Source organism: Emys orbicularis, chromosome 9 (genome assembly GCF_028017835.1).
Source record: "Emys orbicularis isolate rEmyOrb1 chromosome 9, rEmyOrb1.hap1, whole genome shotgun sequence".
Lineage (NCBI taxonomy): Eukaryota > Metazoa > Chordata > Testudines > Emydidae > Emys > Emys orbicularis.
Window position 1 is genome coordinate 62595919 of NC_088691.1, and position 26361 is coordinate 62622279.

The following is a 26361-nucleotide window of genomic DNA, read 5'->3' on the forward strand; positions in this document are numbered from 1 at the left end:
ACCCCTAGTTCCAGCAGGGATGCTATCCGCTACACCAAGTAAACAAACTGATGAAATTGATATTTTTTCCTCCAATCTCTTGTTGTAATTTTGTTACTTGAAACAATAACAGGTTTAAAAACAAACCCCAAAACCCGTGACTGAAGGGAATTTTTTAAGTTCACAACTTCCTTTAACTCTTTCAAGCAACTGATTTATAAAAAAAATAGTTTAACGTACAACTGTCAGTAAAGGCAAATACCATTATGTCCTACTGAAGCACGTCATAACAAACACTTGTGATTAAAATTTCATTAATGAAAGTGGGGATATATTTGAATTTTAACAACTGATTCTGTGGGTTGAATGCATGTGTGTTGCAAATCTGCCTATTTGCACTCTCTTTTAATGTTATCTGACTATTGACACTAAAAGAAGTTTTAATAATCTAGGCCCCTGTCCTGCAAACAATTACATGTGCATAGTTTTGCTGACTTCAGTGTTAACGTAAAGTTAAGCATGTGTGTAACTTTTTGCAGGGTCATAATGGTTTGTAAAGTCTCCCCCTCTCTTTCACTGTATCTCCTTTCATCACTTGCTTGGTAATGGTTTCCTTCCTCCACATCGTTTTTGAAAACAGGAAATAATCTATTTTAGGCTAGCGTTTGCATAGCACTCAGTGCCATGGGGACCTCATCTAATGGGGCCTCTGGATGATACTTGAATGCAAAATACTTTAGTGCTATTGTGAAAAGCAATACTAAGCCTGTCCAGCAGATAAAACTCTTCATGTGTGTTTGGTGGTGTGGCTTTTGTGCTGAAGGAATAAGACAAGAACCCCACTTTATTTTGCAGAACCTACAGTAAAATATTTGCAGAGCAAAAAGTGACTAGTCAGAAGACAGAGCGTCTAAGACTCAGGAGAAACTCGCAAAGACACTGTTTAACTAGATGATTCTAAAAATATTACATATTCACTTTAAATTTGCCAAAAACATACTGGGGGCACTGTAATATCCTTGCTAGCCAGGCTGCGGACGGAACATGCAAACTGCTAGGTGGCTCTAAATTTTGGTGTGAGACTCTCTAGGTTTTTTTTTTAAACTGAGAAAGATAGATGTTTTGCTTTGTCACAGGCAAAGTTTGAACAATTCCTGCTCATTTCAATAGACGTTTGAGCTCTCAGAAGGGTTTTACTTGATTAACATTTTTTTGCTGCTGGCGGTAGCCAGGTCTGGCTATCAGAATTCTCTCTGCAAGACTCCAACACATACCTAAGAAAATCCTTGTTGGTGCCCTATGCTATGTGGTATTTCTCTAATAAAGTTCTCTTTTTTTTGCAGGTGGCTTGTGACCTTTATTTGAAATCTGCTCATCAATCTGACGTGTTGGATTTGTAAGAGAACACAGCTTCTCACCATTGTTAGAAAACCTGCAGATACTTAAAAATGAGCAGTGGTTGCTCTAACTCAAGTATTAGCCAACAACAGGTAACGAATACATTAGCAGTTCAAATAATACAGAGGAGACTTTGTTTTGAAGTCTAATAATAGATTTAATTGTCTTTATTGGGATAACAATCCTTTAGTCAGTCAACATTTGGACAGTGCTTTGAGGATGTAAAGTGCTAGACAGTGGTTAAGTGTTAAGTTCACAGGGGCTTGCTCCTATGAGCAAGTTGGCAAAGTTCCTGTTGGTTTTAGTGGATCCCAGGATCAGCTCTATATGGACTTGAGTAGTCTTCACTCACATGAGTCCTGCTGACTTCAATGGGACTGCTCCTGTTGCTGGGGCTATGTCTACCCTAGAAATGCTACAGCAGCAGAGCTGCAGCACTGTAGTGTAGACACTTACTAGAGTAACAGAAGGGGTTCTTCTGTCACGGTAGTAAACTCCACCTCTCCAAGAGGCAGTAGCTAGGCCTGCAGAAGAATTCTTCCATTGACCTAGTGATGTCTACACCAGCGCTTAAGTCATCTTAATTACATTGCACGGGGTGTGAAAGCCCTGAAGGATGTAGTTAAGCCACCTAACTCTGAAAGGTAGACCAGTCCTAAGACAAACACAAGGAAAGGTTTGCATATTTGGGCCCTAGTTTTGCATATCTATTTTTCATGGCTCAGTCTGTACCATCACCTGCTTTTTAAGTGGCTCCATTCCTTTCTCTGAGAGTTCACGGATGATAGAAATAGAAAACAAAGGGAACTTTATATGGTCAGACATCATTGCTTATGAATGAATGGCTGGAACTTGAGGATACTGGGTTTGTTCAATCAGAAGTATAAGACTGGCTCCAAGAGGTCAAAATTTGATTGCCTGTATTTCAGGTGCTGAACCTATTCACACTAGCGTAGATGGAGCCTGTACCCTATACCCTGCTGGTGTGCACTAAAGGTTCCTTAGTGTGCTTTATTGTAGTACTGTTTCAAACAGCACTATGTTAAAGTGCACTAAGAAACATTAAGAAGAGAGTACTCATAATATATACTACTGTAATAAGTAATAACTCATTATGATGTATACTAAATTAATTACAGTAAACCCTGAACCCCACTTGTTTTTGGACATTTACATAGAACTCAAAAATTGCTAAAAATAAACCCTGAACAATGAAATTAATACATCCCAAAGAACAGAAGCCCTGCCTATGGCTCTGGGCCAGAAAAATTACTTCCAGCACCGATCCCAAGTAACAGGCACTGTGCATATGGTTGCTAGTTCCCCACCAACTCCTGTGCACTTCTGGAGTGGGAAACCATTCCCCTGTGTTCAACTGCAAGGTGGCCAGACTACTCTCCTCACCCTGGGAGTCAGATACAGACATGTAGGGTATGGGGAGCCAGTGCCCAGCTCCTCTGCAGAGCAGTTCCAATTCCTTGTTCTTGGCCCCATTACACCACTCGAGCATCTGCCCTCTCTTTGCTGCTCTCATATCCTGAGGGCAGGTCTACACTAAAAAGTTAAGTTGACCCGCCTACGTCGCTCAGGGGTGTGAAAAACCTACACCCCTGAGCGACGTAGTTAAGCCGACCTAACCCTAGTGTAGACAGCACTAGGTCGATGGACAAATTCTTCCATCAACCTAGCTACTGCCTCTTGGGGAGGTGGATGAACTAATGTGATAGGAGAAACCCTCCCGTTGCTGTAGTGAGTGGCTACACAGAAGTGCTACAGCGGCACAGCTAAGTATCGACATAGCTTGAGCAACACCTGAAGGCACTGGCATGTACAGAGCTGGCAACCATGCTCTGGTCACCTTCAGTGCCCACCTATGTCCAGGCACCATGCACTGCTGTAAATGCCACAGCTGCTTTTAGACTGCCAGCATATCTTCGTTTACACCTGTCCCATTGTGTTCCCTTGGCAGGGCCGGCTCCAGGCACCAGCTTAACAAGCAGGTGCTTAGGGCGGCCAAGGGAGAGGGGCGGCACCTGCGGCAATTCGGGGGCGGCAGGTCCCTCGCTCCCTCTAGGAGCGAAGTACCTGCCGCTGAACTGCCGCCGCCGATCCTGGCTTTTTTTTTTTTTTTTTCCTTTTCCTTCTCTTCCCATTGCCGCCGCCGATCGCGGCCGCGGCTTTTTTTTTTTATTTATTTTTTGCTTGGGGCAGCAGAAATGCTGGAGCTGGCCCTGTCCCTTGGGCTTTGAACAGAGGTTGAATATAGGGTGACCAGAGAGCAAATGTGAAAAATCGGGACGGGGATGGGGGGGTAATAGGAGCCTATATAAGAAAAAGACCCCAAAATCGGGACTGTCCCTATAAAATCGGGACATCTGGTCACCCTAGTTGAATAATGAATTGACCTGTGTTTTCCTGCTGTTGATTTTCTGCCTCTGCATCACAACACTCTAGCAACAGAATGTCTTTCCCCTAAACAACAAACTCTCCGTCTCCTCCATGCAGCTGCTGAAATTATTTTCTGCTGAAGGTGGGGTGTTCTGCATTTGTTGGAGCACTGTGCTGTAGAAAGCTTCCTCACTTCCCCCAGATATTCTGTATTGTACCCTAAATTAATATCAAACCAAGAGCATTTTGAGAATAAAAAAATTAAAAAAAACAAAACACTAATGTAGACTCATTGGCTCCAGCCAGCTGTTTAATGACACTACATGTTGGGAGTGCAGTCAGTCACTTACAGATTTGCAGAAGTTTCCTATGAGTTCACTAAGGTTTCAGTGTAGCTAGCTTGAAACTCACATGATGTTTATAAAATTTGCATTTTCCACAGTGTTCTTTAAACAAACATTGTTATTGAAATGGTAGTTTCTGACCACAGGCAAGAACCAGGGACAGATTCAGGCAGGGAGCCTTGACCTGGTGATGTTGTTTCAGACATTAAATATCTATTTAAAAAATAGTAAAGTGGGGATTTTCACCCAAGCTGGCATGAAAGTTCTGCACCCATACACTCTTTGGAGAAGGAAAAATATAGAATTGGGGATGAGGGAGGTCTCCCATATAACTCAAATAAGGAGCATGGGCCTGGGTTGATATTGAATTTAGGACCTCATCCAAGCCCAGTAAAGTCTTTCCATTGATGCTAGTGGCTTTAGATCAGGCCTTTAGATGGATTGAGAAGTCTGGAAAAAATTTCTAGTTCCCCCACTGCTTCTTTTGATTAGTTGTTTCTTGCCCTGTTTTTCAGGCCCAACATCGTTAATCACCTCATTCTGATGCACCATACATTATGGTTCACATCAATCTATTGAAAAAAATGTGTGGACTCTTATTTCTTGTGGTTCTGACTATTTGCTTGTGGGGGGAAACAAGAAAAGGCTACTATGTTCCCTTCAAAACAGAAAGCAAAAGTCTTCAGATTCCCAGAGCTCTGGGAAAAGGAGACGTACTTACATCCCGACTTCTTTCAAGCAAAGCTGTCAATGAGAAGGGCCAGTTATCTGTTGCTTTGCTGGTCAAACTGGATAAAGTAAATGGCAGCATCTCTCCAACCCCTCCAGGAAACAATGCAATGGCAAAGTCCAAGAAATCATTGCTCTCTGTGAATGTCTGGAATGAGGACAGTTCATCAAAGAATCTCATACCCAGGCTGCGAAAGGTCAAAAACAATTACCTGTCCATGAACAAGTACAATGTGACTTACAAAGGGCAAAGGAATACTGCCAAACTCAGTCCAGAGAAACTGCTGTGCCAGCTCCGGGACAGAGTGAATGTGACAATGATCCATGGGTCAGACGGTCCGTTCAATACCTCTGAATGGCAGATGTATCTACCAAGAAAAAACCTCAGCCAAGAAGTTGGCCACTTCCGTCAATGCGCTGTCGTGTCCTCAGCAGGATCTCTGAAGTCCTCGCATCTGGGACCAGAGATAGGTTGGTATTACTCTGTTAGGATAAAACAATATCATCTGGCTTTTGAACTCTGTGAGGCTGAAACAATCCACCATCGCACTTGATTTACCCATAAGACTTTCTCCATTTCAAATTAATCTGAGAATTCACAAAGACACTTGCACCAACTTGAAATATTCAATTAAGATTCTTATTGATTACAGGTGTGTGTGGTGGAGAGCAGAGAGAATGAGCAGGTACCCTTAGTACACATTTCAAATGTGTACATTAATCTTTAACACTTGAAAACACAATTGGTTTAATTGAACTAAGTGTGGGCCAGGATCCAGCTCAAGATCCATGCTGATTTCTGCACCCATACAATATGATGGAGACCCCCAGTGATAGAATTCCCACGGCAAGGGAAGGGTTGCAGCAGTACAAAGCAGCTGCAGTCTCCACTCTGGGGACCTCTAGGGAGCCGGAGTCCTCTAAAGAGAGAGGGTAGGGCAGGCTGGGAACAGGAGATGGCCATGGCAGCTGCAGGAAGCACTATAGTGATACCGATATAACTCCCCGGGTGAACACTCAGATTCCCATTTGAGTGCCTTTGTTTGGTTTAACTTGTGTCACTTTGGAAGGAGTTTAAACTAAACTGGTGGGGGGAATAAAGCCACTCTTAAATGGGAATGGGTGTCCATATAGGGTAGTTACACTGGTATCACTATCAGTTTAACTATACTGATTCCATTATACCAGTATAACTGATAAAACTTTCCCATGTAGACAAGCACTTTGGCTCTGGAGAAGGAGGAGAGGAGGAGGCAGTGTTTCCTAGTGGGTAGATCACTGGCCTATCAGTCAGGAGACCTGATTTCTATTCCTGACTCGAATATTGGCCTGCCGGGTGACTTTGGGCATGTCACTTTGCCGCTCTGTGCCTCAGTTTCCCATCTGTAAACTAGGAGTAATAGTACAGTTTTCCTTTTTAAAGTGCTTTTAGATCTACTGATGAAAAAAATCTATAGAAGAGTTTAGGTGGTATTATTATTCATTATTTAACGCATCCGTTCTCTGTAACAGCAGAACCTCTGGCCTAGCCCAGCCTTGCTGTAGTTGGGGCTCTTAAGCGCTACTGCAATCCAAATAGATAATATTAGTAATCATAGAATATTAGGGTTGGAAGAGACCTCAGGAGGTCACCTAGTCCAATCCACTGCTCAAAGCAGGACCAATTCCCAACTAAATCATCCCAGCCAGGGCTTTGTCAAGCTGGGCCTTAAAAACCTCTAAGGATGGAGATTCTATCACCTCCCTAGGTAACCCATTCCAGTGCTTCACCACCCTCCTAGTGAAATAGTGTTTCCTAATATCCAACCTAGACCTCCCCCACTGCAACTTGAGACCATTGCTTCTTGTTCTGTCATATGCCACCATTAAGAACAGCCAAGCTCCATCCTCTTTGGAACCCCCCCCTCAGGTAGTTAAAGGCTGCTGTCAAATCCCCTGTAGAGGAGCGGACTCACCCCTGCGGCACCTCCTGCTGGTCGGCTCGGGAATTAGCTCATTTCAGCATTGGAGCGCCACCTGCAGGCTGGTGGTCCGCCTGTTCTCCGGCCCCTGTGTCCCTCCCGGACACTGGTGCCCTTTTATCTGGGGTGCTGCCCCCTGGCAGTACACCCCTCAGTACTAGGGTCTCCCCTCCCCAGGGAACCCCCACCCACTATCCCTACCTTGCCTCAGAATAAGGCCACTGCCAGTCACCAACTAACCCCCACTTCCTGGGGCAGACTGCAGTATAGGCCACTCATCACAGGCAAGGTTGGGTTTGGACCTGCTGTCTTGGCCTACTCCTGGGCTGCCCTCAGCAACCCCCAGTACCCCTTGGCCTCCTACTAGGCCACAGCCTGGGTCTTTCCAGGCTGGAGCTCCCCAGCTCATCCCCAGCCCTACTCCACTCAGGTACTCTGCCTCTGGCTCACTATAGCCAGGCCCTTCTCCCTCTGAAGGTACAGAGAAACTGCTTGGCCACTGACTCACAGCCTTTTTATATAGGGCCAGCTGAGGCCTGATTGGGGTGTGGCCCAGCTGCAGCTGCTTCCCAATCAGCCCAGTTTAGCAGCTCCCAGCCACAACCTTCCCCCAGGGCTGTTTTAAGCCCTTCAGGGCAGGAGTGGGGTAACCACCCCGCTACATCCCCCCTGACTTTTCTCTTCTGCAGACTAATCCCAGTTCCCTCAGCCTCTCCTCATAAATCATGTGCCCCAGCCCCCTAATCATTTTTGTTGCCCTCCGCTGGACTCTCTCCAATTTGTCCTCATCCCTTCTGTAGTGGGGGGACTAAAACTGGATGCAATGCTCCAGGTCTGGCCTCACCAGTGCTAAATAGAGGGGAATAATCACTTCCCTCGATCTGCTGGCAATGCTCCTACTAATACAGCCCAATATGCCATTGGCCTTCTTGGTAACGAGGGCACGCTGCTGACTCATATCCAGCTTCTCGTCCACTGTAATCCCCAGGTCCTTTTCTGCAGAACTGCTGCCTAGCCAATAATAGGGAGGCGAGAATATGAAGGAAAACACAGAAACGAAACTCAGGAAAAGCTATGTAGTCATCTGTTCTAGGAAAGAAAAGAGAGTGAAGCCATGAAGGGAAAGTATAACACTACTAAGAGTATAGTAAGTTACATTTGGCAAAGTACCTATAAACATTACACAGCTGTTGTATTCCTTTAAAGTGCAGGAGACATCATGTTGAGCAGTGAGGTAGCATAGTTATTTTTCACACTAGCCTCTAGGCTCAGTCCACAGGCTATTGAGCATCAGGTTTTTCAGGCCCTGAGAAATAAAGGACATTCCTCTTCATTATTTCCCAGTCACTGATTTGTAACAAATCACAAGGAGAATTATTTACCCAAGCATGTTTTGGGGACCTGTATTGAGCAGGTTTCTTGGATGTCACTTGTGTTCTCTGCATGTGTGCTGAGTTTTTACAATAAAATACATACAGCTGAAAATGGTTAGTTTCATTTAAACCAAATTAGAAGACAGAGAAAACAGCACACATAGTAATCATTTAAATGCCAGCATGAAAAGAATCAACCTTTTTAATACTTCTGATGAATCCAGCTCTGTATCTCTAACAAACAGCTATTATAAGGAAAATTCTGCATTGATTATATACCTGACATATTTTTAACATACCCGAGTTAGATGGTTTTCCCCCACTCACACATAATAGCCATCGGTTAACTTTTAATAACTGTTCCCTCTTTACTGCTTTCAGACACCCACGATGCAGTTTTGAGATTTAATGGGGCTCCTACCATAGGGTTTCAGAATGATGTAGGGGAAAAGACAACAGTCCGCCTTGTTAATTCCCAGGTAAGTCTGCCTGGCATGTGTGTTACACAACAGAGAGTGAAAATGTATTAAGTACGTGACTGAGGGCCCAATTCAGCTCTCTTATTGTGCAGTCTCTCCTTCACTGCAAGGATTGAGGTAGGAATAACACCAACAGCAGAGTGATTAATGGTGAGTGGCAGCTTTTCTTACAGTATTTATGGAAGAATAGAGCCACATCTCTGGCTATGAACATGAAATCTCTACCTCACACTCTTCGGACCTTTATGTAGCAGCATCTCGAGGTGTCATTTCTAGAGCAGGGGTGGGCAAACTTTTTGGCCCGAGGGCCACATATGGGTATGGAAATTGTATGACGGGCCATGAATGCTTACGAAATTGGGGGCTGGGGTGCGGGAGGGGGTGAGGGCTCTGGGATGGGGCCAGAAATGAGGAGTTCAGTGTGCGGGAGGCTGGACTGAGGCAGGGAGTTGGGGTGCGGGGGGGGGGGGGTGAGGGCTCCGGCTGAGGATGAGGGGTTTGGGGTGCAGGAGGTTGCTCCGGGCTGGGACAGTAGGGTTCGGAGGGCGGGAGGGGGATCAGGGCTGGGGCAGGGGTTGAGGTGCAGGAGGGGGTCAGGGGTGCAGGCTCATGGCAGCGCATACCTCAAACAGCTCCCAGAAGCAGCAGCATGTCCCCTCTCTGGCTCCTATGCAGAGGTGCGGCCAGGCGGCCTCCCCCCAATAGGTTTTTAGTAGTTGTGCTGTATCATTTCATGCTGTATTTCAAATACAGCTTTTATTTATGGTGTATTCACCTGTACAAAACACCCGTCACAGGATATATCCTGCTCATTATCTCATCAGAGACAGCTCTGCACATCCGCATTGTGACACAGATGTGACCTCAGATCCCTGCCTCACGCTCCTTTGAGAACTAAGCCACTGAGACTTTCAGCTTTCTACATCTTACTTCTCAGGCCTTTCTCCTGCAGCCCTTCTTCCCACTTGGCCTATTGAGCTCTTGTCAGATGGGTGGAACCTCTCAGGCTGGAGAATGCAAAGCAGGGCTGTAGCATTATGTGTTTTGAAGCATTTGCCCTTTCTAAACTTTCCAAGCCCAGAAAATCCTGCAAAAAAGCTAAAAACTCCAAAAAGTTCAAGACAGACGTTTCTTCCTTTAAGTGTGTCCATGTCTCCTCTCCTCTGCCTCAGTTGGATGACAGGCAGATTTCATAAGAAACTGACCGCATTAGTTGACAAAGTTATGCAAGCCCTTGATAAACAGGAGGAAAAGGTCACTCTGTCGAGGATTCCCTTCAAATTAAGAAGTCAGGGGATTATGGTTTTCCTATTATAGAAGCCGTGGGGGGGGGAAATGAGAGTGAATCATTCCACCCTAAAAAGAAAAGGTCTGTTGGCAGAGTTTCCCATAGAAGTCCCCTCCGTCCCAAGGATGGATGTGTTTGTTTATATGCTGACTTTTTAAAAAATCATTGTCTTTGCTGAGGATGCTGTGGACCATGTGGACAGCACATCGATCAGAGTTATATAAACAATTGTGAATGCCCTGTATAGGAGATTGTCAAAGCCTTGGCCTGTCCCAGGGGATGTAAGTAAGATGGGTATGAGCTCCCCAGCATCTTAACGGGAGACTTCTTCAGCCATTGTGGAGATGAGTGATGAACAAGGAGTGAGGTACCCGGTGTTTCGCACATCATTTTGTACATAAAGAACCAGAAAGGATTTAATCTGAGGTGTTTCCCGACACATTTGTTCCAAGGTTATGTGGCCTAATGCAAAGCATGTCAAAGTCAATGAGAGTCTTTCCATTGAGTTCAATGATTGTTCGATTGGGCTCTTAGTTTTAAGAACAGAGGAGTATTGCAGCAGACCATCAATGAAGGATCAGAGCCCCAAAGTGCTAAGCTCTGTATGAACATGACAAAAAGGCTATTCCTGTTAAGAGGTCACAACCGAAGAGAGGACTCGTCTATACATGGAGTTATTCCAGAATAGCTACTCAGGAACAGCTATTCCTGAAGAACTTGGCGTTTAGATAATTTACTCAGAATAAGGCTACATCTACACTACAGGGGGGGGTCGATTTAAGAGACGCAAATTCAGCTACGCGAATAGCGTAGCTGAATTCGACGTATTGCAGCCGACTTACCCCGCTGTGAGGACGGCGGCAAAATCGACCTCCGCGGCTTCCCGTCGACGGCTCTTACTCCCACCTTCGCTGGTGGAGTAAGAGCGTCGATTCGGGGATCGATTGTCGCGTCCTGACGGGACGCGATAAATCGATCCCCGAGAGGTCGATTTCTACCCGCCGATTCAGGCGGGTAGTGTAGACCAGGCCTAAGAGTCTCTCTTTCCAGATTAGCTTAATCCACTTTGGCTAGAATAAGTGTGTTCACAAATTGAGTTATTCTGAACTAGCTGTTGTGCTTTACATTCACACCCTATCTCATTCTGGAATAACTTTCATGTGTAGACAAGCGCTAAGAGACACAAGAGACAACCTGTAATTTTGGTATACATGTCATGAAATACATGAAGGGATAGACTTGCATCACTAAGATTTAAAAACTGTTTTGGGGGTTTTTTTAGCCCTAGCAGATAACTAGAGGTAATATTTTCTTTACTTTTAGATTTAATCGATGGATTCAACTTAATTCGCCTCGCATTTAAGACTTCAAAATTAAAAGTGAAACACTGCCCAACAGGGAATGACCGATGAGTTGGGGCCAGGAGCCAGAAATTAACCTGTAGGGGTTGATGGTCACTATTGGATACAAGGGCAACTGAAAAAATTGGAAAAACAAGGCCAGTTTAAAATTGGGACTGGAATATAGTCAATCACTTTCTTCCCTTGTAGGGCATGTCTACACTGCACTTTTAACACCCACAGCTGGCCTGTGTCAGCTGACTCGCCCTTGCAGGGCTTGGATTATAGGGCTGTTTAATGTGGTGTAGATGTTCAGGCTCAAGACCGAGTCCGAATGCCTACACCAAAGTTAAGCAGCCCCATAGCCCAAGCCCTGCAAGCTCGAGTCAGCTGACACGGACCAGCCGCGGGTGTTTAATTGCAGGGTAGACATACCCTCTGAGCGGTGTAGGTAAAGTGACCCAGCATGTCATCACCACCTCTACTATTAATAACTCTGAGCATGAGTCTGTCCAAAATCACTGAGAATTTCCAGCCTGCTGAATTCCTTATCTTTCGTATTTCTTGAGGGGAGAGCAAGCAGCCTGTCACTGAATGTACTATGACAGGTTTCAGAGTAGCATCCGTGTTAGTCTGTATCCGCAAAAAGAACAGGAGTGTGGCACCTTAGAGACTAACAAATTTATTTGAGCATTAATACATTTGTTAGTCTCTAAAGTGCCACAAGTACTCCTGTTCTTTTTTTGAATGTACTATGTGATCAATTTTTATCTTCCGCACCCAATGGCACATTAAACTCACTAAAAGAATAAAATTTGCTACTGGGTAAGAGATTCTAGCTCTGAGTAAGAGATTCTAGCTCTGCGAATAAATTTGCATTGTAAAAGCAGGATCCCGAAGAAGGGAAATAAGCATTCAAAGCAACTAAAATATTATCTGGGGAAATGATACTATAAGATTGAAAATAAAGATTACCTGGAAGTAATACATTAACTAGAGCATTTAATTTGATTGCAATAAAACAGGCCAGTTCACTGACTGGTCTGCCCTTCTTGAGAACTTTCAAAACAAAATTCTTAGCCTGGGAGATGAAAAGATTCATCTTTGGTAAGCCAGGTTTCTTGTAAAAGAATAAATCAAATTGTGCTAAATAATTCTTAAATTCCAAATCATGGGCTTTACTTCTGAGGCTATTGATGTCCTATGATACTGTTTTAATAAAAACTGCATAATGGATCTGGAAAGCATCCTTTAGTCAAGTCAGTTCCTTATTAATTCTCTCAATTAGTAAGTTATCAGAACAAATCATGCAATTAGGTTTATGTTTATGTTTAGATCTTCTGATTCTTTCCTCTTCAGTCCTTTGATTACCTGTTAACTCCCTGAGTATTAAAATCTAGGGCCAACCCAGCTGGATGTACCTGTACCACAGGGTAAAGGCCAACAGAATTTTTGGGTCCTTACTAGGGCTGTCAAGCAATTAAAAAAATTAACACCAGGGGAGGATTTTATCCCTGTGGGATGATTTAAGAAGAATATTGATTGGTGGGCCCCTGTTTTGGCTAAACTTTTTTCCAATATAAATAATACAGGGATTTTTCCCTCAGGGTGGGCTACCAATATTATTATTCCACTCTATAAACAAGAGAATAGGAAAGACCCAGGGAATTATCACCCAATCCTCTTATTGAATGCTGTCTTAAAATTTATACTAGATATCTTTTGGGGAGACTAGAGGATTTGGCAGAAAACAGAAAATAATTTGCTGGTTTTCAGAATGGCTGCTCCACTACAGATTATGGTTTTATTCTTTCTTATTTGATCTACAAATGTTTGTATCTCTGAAGGGGGGGAAACTGTATTCAGCCTTTGCTGATCTAAATGGGCGTTTGATTCTGTTGATAGACAGCTTCTGTGGAACAAATTGGAGATAGATCCCCCGTTACTTTATTCTGTTAAGAGCTCTTCCTAGGCAAAAAGAGGCCAAGATTAGGATAGGCCTGGATAGGCAACTAACTGATTCCATCCCGATAACAAAGGGGGATTGACAGGGCTGTCAGCTTTTTTAACTTTTATATTACTGATGTTATTTTGACATTAAAAGGGGATCAGTATTTTCCCCATGAAATCATGGATTACCCTTTGTCTATTTTATTATATGCAGATGATATTCTATTGTCACAAACTTCAGTGGGACTGAAGCATTCATTAAATGTGTTTGGTTTATACTATCAACGGGAGAGCCTTTTGATAAATTATTCCAAAACTAAAGTAATTGTTTTTAGTCGAAGACGGAGGTTGCATAAATGGAGGATTGATGGGCAATATATTGAACAAGTTAATTCTTTCCCCTGTCTCGGTGTTTGGTTCTCACAAAATGGGTTCTGGGATAAACATGTTCAGGTGACCAAAGAGAAGGCCTCAAATTCAATGCAAGCTGTGTTATGTTTCACCTGGATTCATGGGAGCAATTTAATTGCACCAGCCCTAAGAGTGTTTGAGACTAAGGTATGCACTCAGATTTTGTATGGTGCGGAAACATGGGGGTGGAATGATCAAATGGGAGTGGAAGTGTTTCAAAACTAATTCTTTAGGATGATTTTTGATGTCCCAAATGGAACTGCAGCTGCTCTTCTTTTCCAAAGTTCAATACTAATATTAACTTTTGAAAAAAGAACAAGGAGTACTTGTGGCATCATAGAGACTAACAAATTTATTTGGGCATAAGCTTTCATGGGCTAAAACCCACTTCATCAGATGCATGCAGTGGAAAATACAGTAGGAAGATATATTCAGAGAACATGAAAAAATGGGGGTTGCCATACCAACTCTAACGAGACTAATCAATTAAGGTGGGCTATAATCAGCAGGAGAAAAAAAAATGTTTATAGTGATAATCAGGATGGCCCATTTCAAACAGTTGACAAGAAGGTGTGAGTAACAGTAGGGGGAAAATTTGCATGAGGAAATCGTTTTTAGTTTGTGTAATGACCCATCCACTCCCAATCTTTATTCAAGCCTAATTTAATGGTGTCCAGTTTGCAAATTAATGGCTGAACTTTGTGTCACCCACAACTATTTCACATGTGGGGACAATGTATACCTTCAAGTCAGCGGCACTGCTATGGGTACCCGCATGGCCCCACAGTATGCTAACATTTTTATGGCAGACTTAGAACAACGCTTCCTCAGCTCTCGTCCCCTAACGCCCCTACTCTACTTATGCTACATTGATGACATCTTCATCATCTGGACCCATGGAAAAGAAGCCCTTGAGGAATTCCACCATGATTTCAACAATTTCCATCCCGCCATCAACCTCAGTCTGGACCAGTCCACACAAGAGATCCACTTCCTGGACACTATAGTGCTAATAAGTGATGGTCACATAAACACCACCCTATACCGGAAACCTACTGACCGCTATACTTACCTACATGCCTCCAGCTTTCATACAGACCACATCACACGATCCATTGTCTACAGCCAAGCTCTAAGATACAGCCGCATTTGCTCCAATCCCTCAGATCAGACAGAGACAAACACCTACAAGATCTCTATCAAGCGTTCTTAAAACTACAATACCCACCCGGTGAAGTGAAGAAACAGATTGACAGAGCCAGAAGAGTACTCAGAAGTTACCTACTACGGGACAGGCCCAACAAAGAAAGTAACAGAATGCCACTAGCCATCACCTTCAACCCTCAACTAAAACCTCTCCAGCGCATCATCAAGGATCTACAACCTATTCTAAAGGACGATCACTCACTCTCACAGATCTTGGGAGACAGGCCAGTCCTCGCCTACAGACAGTCCCCCAACCTGAAGCAAATACTCACCAGCAACCAAGCACCACACAACAAAAACACTAACCCAGGAATCTATCCTTGCAACAAAGTCCATTGCCAACTCTGTCCACATATCTATTCAAGGGACACCGTCATAGGTCCTAATCACATCAGCCACACCATCAGGGGCTCATTCATCTGCAACCGGACAGTCTCTACGCAAAAGAATAAATGGACACAAATCAGACGTCAAGAATTATAACATTCAAAAACCAGTTGGAGAACACTTCAACCTCCCTGGACACTCAATTACAGACCTAAAAGTCGCAATTCTTCAACAACAAAACTTCAAAAACAGAGTCCAACACGAAACTGCAGAACTGGAATTAATTTGCAAACTGGACACCATTAAATTAGGCTTGAATAAAGACTAGGAGTGGATGAGTCATTACACAAACTAAAAACGATTTCCCCATGCTATTTTCCCCCTACTATTACTCACACCTTCTTGTCAACTGTTTGAAATGGGCCATCCTGATTATCACTACAAAAGTTTTTTTTCTTCTGCTGATAATAGCCCACCTTAATTGATTAGTCTCGTTAGAGTTGGTATGGCAACCCCCATTTTTTCATGTTCTCTGTATATATCTTCCTACTGTATTTTCCACTGCATGCATCTGATGAAGTGGGTTTTAGCCCATGAAAGCTTATGCCCAAATACATTTGTTAGTCTCTAAGGTGCCACAAATACTCCTTGTTCTTTTTGCTGATACAGAGTAACGCAGCTATCACTCTGAAACATATTAACTTTTGGCTTTTTTCATTCGTTGTATGTACCCACAATGTTTGCCAAGGCTGTGCTTAGAGGAACAGCTCAGTTGGGCTTTGTCATGTACATTTCCTTGGTCAGAGTATATTCAAAATTCTTTGCATTCTCTAGGCTTCCCAGAATTCAAAATGATTAGATTTGTTTAAGTATGTGAAATCCCTAATCAAGTTGAGATTAGAGGATATTAATAAGCAACTAAACAAGGCTCTTGTTTCCATTACAACTATGTCATCTTGATTCCCCCTTATTAAAAAGACTCATGGATATCTAGAGAGTTTGTCCAATAACAAGTTAAGGAGGGCCTTAACAGCTCTCAGTTTTCAGTCTATGCAGACAGCTTAAATCAGAAGGCTGATATACTGGCACTGAGAAACGTAACCACCTCTGTCCATGCAGCTCTGGGCAGGCAGAAGGCCTACCCTATTATTTATTATACTGTAATTTGTATTGCCACTTGAGGTCAGAATGGCTTTCCGTGCTTTTTTTGTCCTGGGTGCCTTTTTCTACAACCTCTCAGATAACAGAATATTTATTAGGGACTAACAATGTATCTGTGATCCGAGTGGTTGCCCTATTTGCATGGCCAGCAGCTAAAATCAGGAAAAGACAAATGGCATGGTGATTATATATGTTTTAATTGATTTATGTTCTTTTAAATTTTTATTTATATGTATTGTAATATTTTAAAATCCTGGATTTACTTTTAAGTTTTATTGTAATATGTTTTGGTTTTGGTGCATTGGCTTACGGCTAAGTTGCTATTAATAAATTTGACTTGACAACAGACAACAAGTAATTATTATGGGCAGACAAGGGGAGTACAATTAAACAGTGAGAGAGTTGTGAAATAATCAATGGTCACAGCACCCCAGCTATCCATCCAGTAAGTGTTTTGAAGCCATCACTACTTAGCTGGGTTAATCAGGAAGAGCTTGTTACAATCTAGTGAAAGGGGCACAGGTTGAAACCACCCAGATAGGACAAAAAACAGAGCTTCATACTCCAGAACAGGCCAGTTCAGTACCTGCTCACCTCTTCATTCTGTCTCCTCGCTCTATGGGATTGAAGTTCAGTCATCTGCTCTCAGAGAATGAGGGCTTGTCTACACTGGCAATTTACAGTGCTGCAACTTTCTCGCTCAGGGGTGTGAAAAAACACCCCTGAGCGCAGCAAGTTTCAGCGCTGTAAAGCGCCAGTGTAGACAGTGTACCAGCACTGGGAGCTATGCTCTCAGTGCTGTGAGCCACACCCCTCATGGAGGTGGGTTTTTTAGAGCGCTGAGAGAGCTCTCTCACAGCTCTCAAGTTGAGATTAGAGGATATTAATAAGCAACTAAACAAGGCTCTTGTTTCCATTACAACTATGTCATCTTGATTCCCCCTTATTAAAAAGACTCATGGATATCTAGAGAGTTTGTCCAATAACAAGTTAAGGAGGGCCTTAACAGCTCTCAGTTTTAGCATTGCCAGTGTAGACTAGCCCTGAGTCTTCCAGGTTGCTGCTTTGGAATAAGGGTTGACTTTTTTCAAAGAAGTACAGAGGGTTTAGCTACATGTATTCTATTAAAATTCATGGGTAAATCCCCTGTACTGCCTTGGAATTTGCAACCAAATTCTCTAATCCATGTTTGTTCCTCTTCCTTTACATGAATTTTTGTTGCTCATAAATCTTATCTATCTTCCTCATCAGAATTCTCCTCTCCCATGATTTGTGTTATCTTGCTGCCTGCTGCGTCCCAGTGGTCTCTGCTTCCTGACTAGTGGATACAACATAAATTAAGAATTGGACTTTGTCCCTTTGTAAACTGATCTTCCCATAACAGACATGTTCGGCAATTTATGTCCTTACGCGTCTGTGTGTAATTGTGTTACTGGGTCAATAGTATGTTCTCCACTTTGGAAGCTATCTCCTGGGGCCACATATCCAGTGCCAGCCTAGCTATGATATGCAAACGGTGCCAGTGAAAACATTTGTCCTGCTTCTGCGACTATATAATTATGCAGCTGTAGTTATTCCAATACAACTCCCCGTGTGGATCCATGTGTTCTGGGATAATAAGTGTTAAATGGAAGGGAAGATGGATGATGGAGAAGTAGAGAGGAAGACAATGACACAACAAAGTACGAGGTAGGAGGCTGGGGTAGGTAAAGGGATACCATTCTTCGGGTACACGTCAGCAAATGTGGTCTAAAAGGCTATAATCAAATGAGTTAATTAATCCAAAAGAGATTACATAGATGATAAATGTACTAGCAAGTTATATGGTGAATTAGCAAGGCAATCAGGAAACAATGAAATCAGCTAAATAAGAACAGAACAAATAGGCAATAATCAATGCCTCGGCAGTTAATTAGGAGCAAAACAGCTGGGCAAGACAAGTAAGTGTGGTAGCAATTAAATGACAGTTGGTTGAGTGGAAAGAATCAATTGATTAAGCAGAACAGATAGGCACTAAAGGCAATAAGTGGTGAGATCAGTTAGCTCCGTTGATTAAATGTGGAACCTAGAACTGATAGTCAACAAATTAACGTCATGCAGAGCAAACAATAGCAGGGTGTGAATGGAGTTGCAGGAAGTTAATCAGATTGGTTGCAGAAGTAGGGGGCAGTGACAACTGCAGAAGACGTTTGGTGCCTATGTCTTTGCATCCAGTTGTTCTTGGTACCTGCCCTGCTTAAAAATGGGAGCAGGAAAGATGGCAACAACCCTACAGTTCTGATCTTGAAAAGGTCCTCTCACATTTGCTACATCTCTGTGCGTTCATGCTGCTGGATGAGTCTAGAGAGAGGCCTGTGACTGCAGGATTCATACTCTTTCATTCTCGCCCCTTCCTTTCTGAACAACTCTGCTTCCCCTCTCTGAGCCCGGGTCTACACTCCAAAATTACTTTGGTATAACTACATGTCTCAGGGGTGTGAATAATCCACACCCCTGACCAACGTAGTTATATCGACTTATGCGCCGGTGTAGACAGCGCTATGTTGGTGGGAGAGCTTTTCCCGCTGACATAGTCACTGCCTTTCAGGGAGGTGGAGTTATTAAGCCAATGGGAGAACTCTCTTCCATCGGCTTAGACCCTTAGACACTTCATGACCCTGCGTCAAGGACCATGAGTCTTGCACCTCCTACCTACGCCTACCGACACTTGGAATCTTTCCTGAAATGCTCTTCTCGGCCCACCTTCTCTTCTGCCCAGGATGGTGCTAAAAAGGATCCATTTTGTTTTGTAAAATATCTGGCAAGAATCCCCTCTCCCTCGGTTCTGCTGTGTCCCTCCTCCCCTTCCTGCCTTCACCGCACTCTGACACCACGGTCACTGCTACTCTCTGCCACTCTTCCTCGCCCTCTCCCTGCAATCCCGTCCTCTCCAAATGCTTTTAGCTCCCACAACCCTGGGAGTTAAAAACTTAAATCCTGTCATTTGCACCTGCAAAGGATTGTGTGCACCAAGCTGCACTTTCAAACTTGACAGCCACATTTTTAAAAGTGACTAAAATGTATTAAATGGTATAGGCTGAGGAAGCTATGCAGTACACATGGCAGGACTCTGGGCCTCAAACCTAATTTTCTCTCTCTCTTTTTAAATTAAGAACATACACCAGCAAACTCTTTTTCAGTTATAGAATAATAAGCATCTGGAATGGCCAGGCAGACATGGTTGTGATGTACTGGTAATGGGGACAGCCAGAATAGCGATGGGATGCTAGCAATGGCTGGGGGGGGAAATAGCATATTTAAAAAGATGAATCAACTCATTCTAAAATAGCTCCCGTTTGGCTTGGATTTCTGAGGGGCTGTCTGGCATAGTCAGGGTTTTCTGACTGCCCTCTTCCTAACCAGATGTTAACAAGCAGCGTCTGTTTGAATTGTGCTTATGAATAAAAGGACAAGCCCCTCATTCAACTCTGTTTCTCCTGTAAACAGAGCTCCAAAGTGGACTTCCCCAAGTTCAACTCTCACCTGCCCTGTGGCAGTTGTTGGATCACTAAAAGGATAAAGCTGCCCCTGGCTGATTTTTGTCACTGTAACTTAGCACCAGTGGCTGTTTGGGGAAATTGACACTTGGAACATTATTCTGAGTGTAACTCTGTGGGTTTGTATTTAGCGTGACTGTGAAGTGTGGATTGTTAAAACTTGGCCCATGTATGCCTTTTTTTTTTTTTAGTGAAATGTGATCTGAGCAGCCTGTTACCCTATCCATATGTTTTTCCTTTTTGGCACTGTGTCTATAATTGCAACAGAGTTGGAGAAATGCATGTAGAATTAGATGTCTCAGTTACCACTACTACTCTTCTCCCGACTAATTTGAGTGACTGTAATTATAGTGGCTGAAGTCCACATGCATTCCAAGCCGCTATGTGTTGCCCATATCCTCTCCTTTCTGAGTAAAGTCAGGTAGAAAGGGAGATTTGATATGCATAGGTATGCAACCACTGCTCCTTTGACACTCCACTACATCCTGACCTGCTGGAGGCAGGAGTAGCAGCAGAATTAAAAGGCCAGGGCATGGTTGCTAGCTCACACGAGGAAATACTTTTCTATAGCATGTATAATCCAAGGATAATGGAGCACTTTCTGAACTTCAACCAATCCTACCACCTTGTCCTTAGTAGTCGATGGGGATAGTCATGCTTAGTAATACTTTACTGCCTGACCTTCCACAGATTGATACATATTCTGCTGTGTTAGAAATCATCTTTCCTTTTCTCATTCAAGCTTGTAACTGTCGAAGAGCAGAAGTTCCTTACAGATACATTGTACAATACTGGAATCTTAATTGTCTGGGATCCAGCACCTTATCATGCCGAAATTAATGAGGTAAGTGAAGAACAGTGTAGTAAATGAGATTTACAGGGTAGCTGTGACCTCATTTCTTGCCATACATGCCTGCATGTTGAGGGTCATTCCTTTTAAAGTTGTTGTTTATTCCTCTGGCGTGCTGGATGTAGCAATGTATGTGTTCGCAAGTGCCTTTTTCCATCCCTGTATGCGATCAGCTCCTGTGATTTTTGTCACAGCAGTCAGGGAAACTGTGAATTTGAGTAAAGTTCATGAAATGCCCCCATGTGATGCTGCAATCCTGTGTGCTAGGTTGCAATGCCCAGAGTGGGGAGCCGGGCCCAGCCCCACAGGTCAGGAGCAGCAGGTGCATGGAGAGTGCAGAGTGGGCTCGCTGTCCATTTCTCTCCTCTCCGCCCCTGCCTCCGAGATCCCTGGCTTGCCCCCTTTCCATGACAAAACATTTCCATGACAAAACCATAGCCCTACTGATAGGAAATGTGTGTCTTTTCCAGACAAGGGTGAAGGGCCCTGAGTTGTCTATCTTTTATTGCCACAGTAAGTTTCCCATTGGCTGATCTCACATCAGGGTGACCACTACTGTATATAACATTCTCAAACTTGCTGTAGAGTGATAGTCTCCATTGTCTCAAGAATCCAAAAGTTAGGCTGGACAGTCTGACCACAGTGGCCATTTTGGTTTTGAAAGCACCAGTCTGTCATAAGGTATATTTTCATGGCTTATAATTGATAAGAAAGCTCTATTAAAAGGGCAGCAAATTCCTTTACTCATGTCAGCTGGATTTCTGTAGGTATTGGATTCATAAACTGGAGTTACTTGTGTAGTGACTGCAGAGTAGCTGCACAATAGCTCCATTAGTAGTCATCATAACTCCCTCTCTTAGTAATTGGGTAGATCACCCATGCTGGCAGTATATTCAGAACTTTATTGCAGAACGGCATCCTGTGGTGCCCCCCTCATCCAATCAGAAGTCAGAAGCTTTGAACCATCTCCTCCCTTTAAATTATAAGAAAATAAAATCAAGGGATGTTCTTCTCTTTTTGCGACGTGTTTATTGATTGTGCAGTCTGTATAGTCGGAAATAGGAGAGTTTGTTCCATTTTTAAAATAATTAAAAATACCTCTCAGCATTTGCACTGAAGAAGAATTTCAATATCTGAGATACTGCAGCATCCTTTGATTTGGCCTCATTGTTCTCCCTTTTCTGTCATGTCTCCTCATTCCTGATTTGTACTGGGGTATCTCAGTTGAAGTCAATAGTTATATCATTGTACAAAACAATAACTTACCTTGACAGTTTCAATAATAAGTAAATATTCTGTCAATATGCTAATTTATGGAGCTTCAGCATAATATTCCAGGGCCAGAAAACACAGGACAATCACTCAAGCGGCGCAATAACAAAGCTAAGGATTATACTACATCAAACAATCTCAGCAAGCAAAGCATGCAAAATGATAAACAGCAACAGCTTCAAAAGCCAGTCCAGTGTAATTAGCAGACAGAAGACATGTAACTCTGAAACAACTGTCCCCCCTCTACAGGAGCAGGACCTAAAACCCTGGACTGTGTGATTGAAAGTTATCTTCCAGAAAGAGAGGCACATTGCACCAGTGCTAGCCTAGGAGGCCCAGGTTCAATTCCTTGCTCTGCCACAGACTTTCTGTGTCACCTGGAACACGTCACTTAGGTCCTGATCGTAAATCCCATTTTTAGGCTCCACTACCATTCGCAAAACTCCTGCCAAATCCTGTAGGCACCTAAACTTGACACCTACGTTTTCAGCCTAAAAGTTCCCTCCAGAATAAGTTTCTACCTCCAAGCATGCCCACTGCCATCTGACTCTAGGTGTCTGGACACCTATCCCCAACCTAAGCCCCAGAGCAATCCACAAACCAGGAGGAGATAGGCATTTGCTCACCTATCTCATGTGCGGAGCCCGATGCGGGAAGTGTGCTCAGAGGTAACCTACCAGATTGGTTCCCATTCACAATCGTTTTTAACTTTTAGAAAGCCAAGGATTATAAAAACACTCCCATGCATTCTTCACTTTGAATGGGTACAGATACGACTAGACAAGAAGTCCCTGCAGTGTTCCAAAACCCCACTTCGCAGCATTGTGCTACTGCATCAGAATCTAAGTGAAGTCATTTGGAAATTAGCTATAAACAAGTGTTTATAAACTAGTTTATTGTTAAAGCTGAGAGCAATGTAGAAGGGAAACAAACCTCAAACAGTGAAAAGTTAATTCAATTTTTAAAATTCGTGCAGCTTCAGTAACCCATGGTGCTATTTGTAACACACACAGAGTTATATCTCTAAAGGGTTGCTGATCCTTTGGAGTGCACGTCTGCTACAGTCCTCAGCTCTGCTGTCTCTCCTTAGTCTTTAGGTCACACCCTGACTTCCTAGATCAGAGACATTGCTTATAAAATGTCATCTGAATGTCCAAGCCTTTGTCTAGTCCTACGCCCCCAACAAAGCAAGGGTATATATTTAGCATGCTTAAGAGCCTCTACTGAGCTAGGCTGGTACTTATTGCCTAGTAAAACCTCTCTTCTAGATGGTCCGAGAGTTTAATGAAACATAAGCCCTCCTTCAGTATTTTTACTGAAGGTAGTGAGAGGAAAGCTTATAAATTTGAAAGCTCACAAATACACACAATTACAGTTCACTGCACATACTGTACATTATCATCTTCTAATGCAATGTTGTGACAAAGATGCTTGTGTACCAGCCTTGGAATATGACCTTTTGTTCTCTGAGATTAATATAACAATTAAGAATGGTATAAAAATGACTCACTGCACGTAAGATTGTCCTTTCAATGTCTTTCTAGGCCACATGAACAGTCCTGCCAGCTGGGTATTCTAGAAGGAGAGACGATACAGGGTAGTATCTCCTAAAATGTTGGGGAATGGAAAGGAGAAGAAATTGGAACTTTTACAGATTTTATTGCTAGTGGGCTGCTCGCTTTCATGTAGCAAAATCTTCTCCCTGAATCTCCCAATTTAAATATCAGGAAGACATTAAAGACGTGATCCAAAAGTCCATTGAAGTCCTTGGAGTTCTTTCCACTGACTTCAGTGAATTTTGGATCAGACCCTAAATGCAAATAAAAATGGAGTAGTTGGTAAGACACTTTTGTGAACTGGATCACTGACACACCCACCACTGACATGTGGAAGATCTTAATGCATTAGAGATGAGAAACTTAGAAGGATTAGAACTCCATAACAGTCTACTAAAAGATGAGATGATTCCCCGTGAGTCTTCAGTATGAGGGTGTCTTATAATAGAGACTGCAAGAAGGCGGGGCGGGGGGGGAGGATATGCCATTTCTCTGCATTGCTTTATGAATTGCAATACAGCCTGGTGTGATATGCATGTCAAATTATATTCCACTTGTAAAGAAATTTCTTTCACAGCATCTTTAAAGTTACATAGTGGATATTGTTGTAGACTTTTGTGTTCTGTTGTGGGTGCCATGGGCTCACCTGTCTCTTGCATGATAGCTCTTCCATCAGCACCTTGCCCTCTGAAATAGAATGCAGGTGGAATTTCGAAGGGCAACCTGTTACATGAAAGATAAGTTACTGCATCCCACAGCAGTGCAGAACAATAATAGATTCCTTAGGTGTTTTGTGAGAGATCTTGTCCTTGAGGGGAGGGGGAAAGGATCTGACTTGTTAATTCTGTTTTAGTGGTACAGAAAACCAGATTACAGTTTCTTTGCAAACTACAAGGTGTATCGTACTAGACATCCGGAACAGCCCTTTTATATCCTGAACCCAAAAATGCAGTGGCAGCTCTGGGATATTCTGCAGGAGAACTCGCTGGAGGAAATTCAGCCCAATCCACCTTCTTCTGGAATGCTTGGTAATGTACCTGCCCAGTAAATATTTGGCTTTATTAGTTTTGAATGGGGCTCTTAGGTTTATTGAAGAGCTGATAATGGTCGTGCTTTCTGTTTATCAGATTCAAAGCAGCCCTTTGGAGATTCCTAACAATGTTCAACTTCTGTAAAATGCAACGTTTCCCATCTCAAAACAGCAGCTTAATTATGTTAGAAAACAGCATTTCTCAGCAGCAGCTCTCAAACTGTTCTGTGTAGCACTGACTCCAGAAATAGCTATACTCAGATTAAACACAGATTCAGGCTGGAACGCTAGGTGCAACAATGTAAATTGTCAATAAAAGGTGCAATCACCTTTTACTGGTGACCAGCATTTCTAGCCAATAGGAAAAGAGCAACTCATATCTGGTCTGATATGAAGCACAGTGATGTCTTTCAGGGCTTTCACTGCTATTCCTTTTCATTGCTTTTTTATTTTAACAAGCGAATAAATTTATCAGCTCACTATTGCAGTCAACAAATAGTTTTATTTTCAAATTGATGAGCCATTACCTATTATGGGATAAGCACAGTTCAAAAAGAAAGATCTGATAAGGGGAAAAAGTTGTCAGAACTCAGTAATAACTGTAAAAATGGTAAATAATTCCCCCTCAGCCAGCCTTATCCCTCATTCTAAAGCCCTTTTGTTTCATCACCTTGTGCTGATCTCAAAACATTAGTGAAGAGGCCCATTTCCCTCCCAGACAGAAATTCTATTGTGGCCAGGTTTTCTCCTTTTCACAACCTTATTTAATCAGCAACAAAATGAAAAGGAACCGACCGCTAAGGAGCGATTTATAAGAAAATCACTTACAGTGGAGTTGTTGTCTTGTTTGCTTTGTAGGTGACAAAATTGTTCTGCTTTGGTTACCATCCTACTGCTTGCAAGAGGGCACTCACACTGTAAGATATTCCCTCCCCCCTCCCCCCCATGGTTGTGCAGAACTAGACCTTAACAAAGTTAGGTTAGCTGATTATATTTCTGCCAATCAGACTTCTTGCTTCTTTCTACAAACTCATATTTCTGCCTTCCAAGCTATTAAATCATTGCTGGCTCATGTTCAGCACTAATGTGTAATGGGGGAAACAGCTGATTTTAGAAGGAAAACACAATGCAAATGATTATTGATTAGAGCAAAGGATTGAGAAGGCAGGACTCCTACACAGCTCAGTTTCTTGACCTTTTTATGCCTCAGTTTCCCCATTTGTAAAATGAGTATAATCTGTCTCCCAGTGATGAGAGAGAGAGAGAGAGAGAGAGAGAGAGAGACACACACAAGCTTTTGAGCTTACACAGAGCTCTTCTTCAGGTGATCTCTACAGAAGAGCTCTGTGTAGCTTGAAAACTTGTCTCTTTCACCAATTGAAGTTGGTTCAATAAAAGATATTCTTCCCATGTGTGGAATAGACCTAGGGACCAACATACCCGCTATGGCCCTGCTGGCCAAGCCCTATGCGCAGTGACCCTCATAACCATTCTGGCTGTGATCTGACCTGCTAAGGCCACGCCAGGGGTACGCATGCATGCCAAGTGCCTGAGTCTGGAGTTTCTTCAAAGCAGTGTCCGTTGACCCACACATACACAGTAACACTCCTCATGCGCCTGACTGAGGGTATAAGAGGCAGTGCGGCTCAACACCTCTCCAGTTTCTTCTTACTGCCCCATGGTCTGAGTCAGAATCATGTCCTCTGCTATTGCACAGCCTGTAAAATGTATTTGTAAATAGTTTATATCTTAGCTTAGGAACTCTAGTTAGTATAGAATAGAA

At 43.0% G+C, this 26361-nt stretch overlaps 1 protein-coding gene across 1 annotated transcript in view; it reads left to right on the forward strand.

Annotated features, from left to right (window-relative positions):
• The window catches only part of ST6GAL1 (ST6 beta-galactoside alpha-2,6-sialyltransferase 1), a 100813-nt gene that overhangs the window by 65772 nt on the left and 8680 nt on the right, over positions 1–26361 (forward strand). Inside the window, exons 4-9 of the mRNA XM_065410348.1 lie at positions 1323–1469; positions 4625–5309; positions 8554–8651; positions 15922–15972; positions 20613–20714; positions 24402–24576. Coding sequence (XP_065266420.1) covers positions 4667–5309; positions 8554–8651; positions 15922–15972; positions 20613–20714; positions 24402–24576 — 1069 coding nt within the window. The 5' untranslated portion in view covers positions 1323–1469; positions 4625–4666. The remainder of the gene's footprint in view (positions 1–1322; positions 1470–4624; positions 5310–8553; positions 8652–15921; positions 15973–20612; positions 20715–24401; positions 24577–26361) is intronic.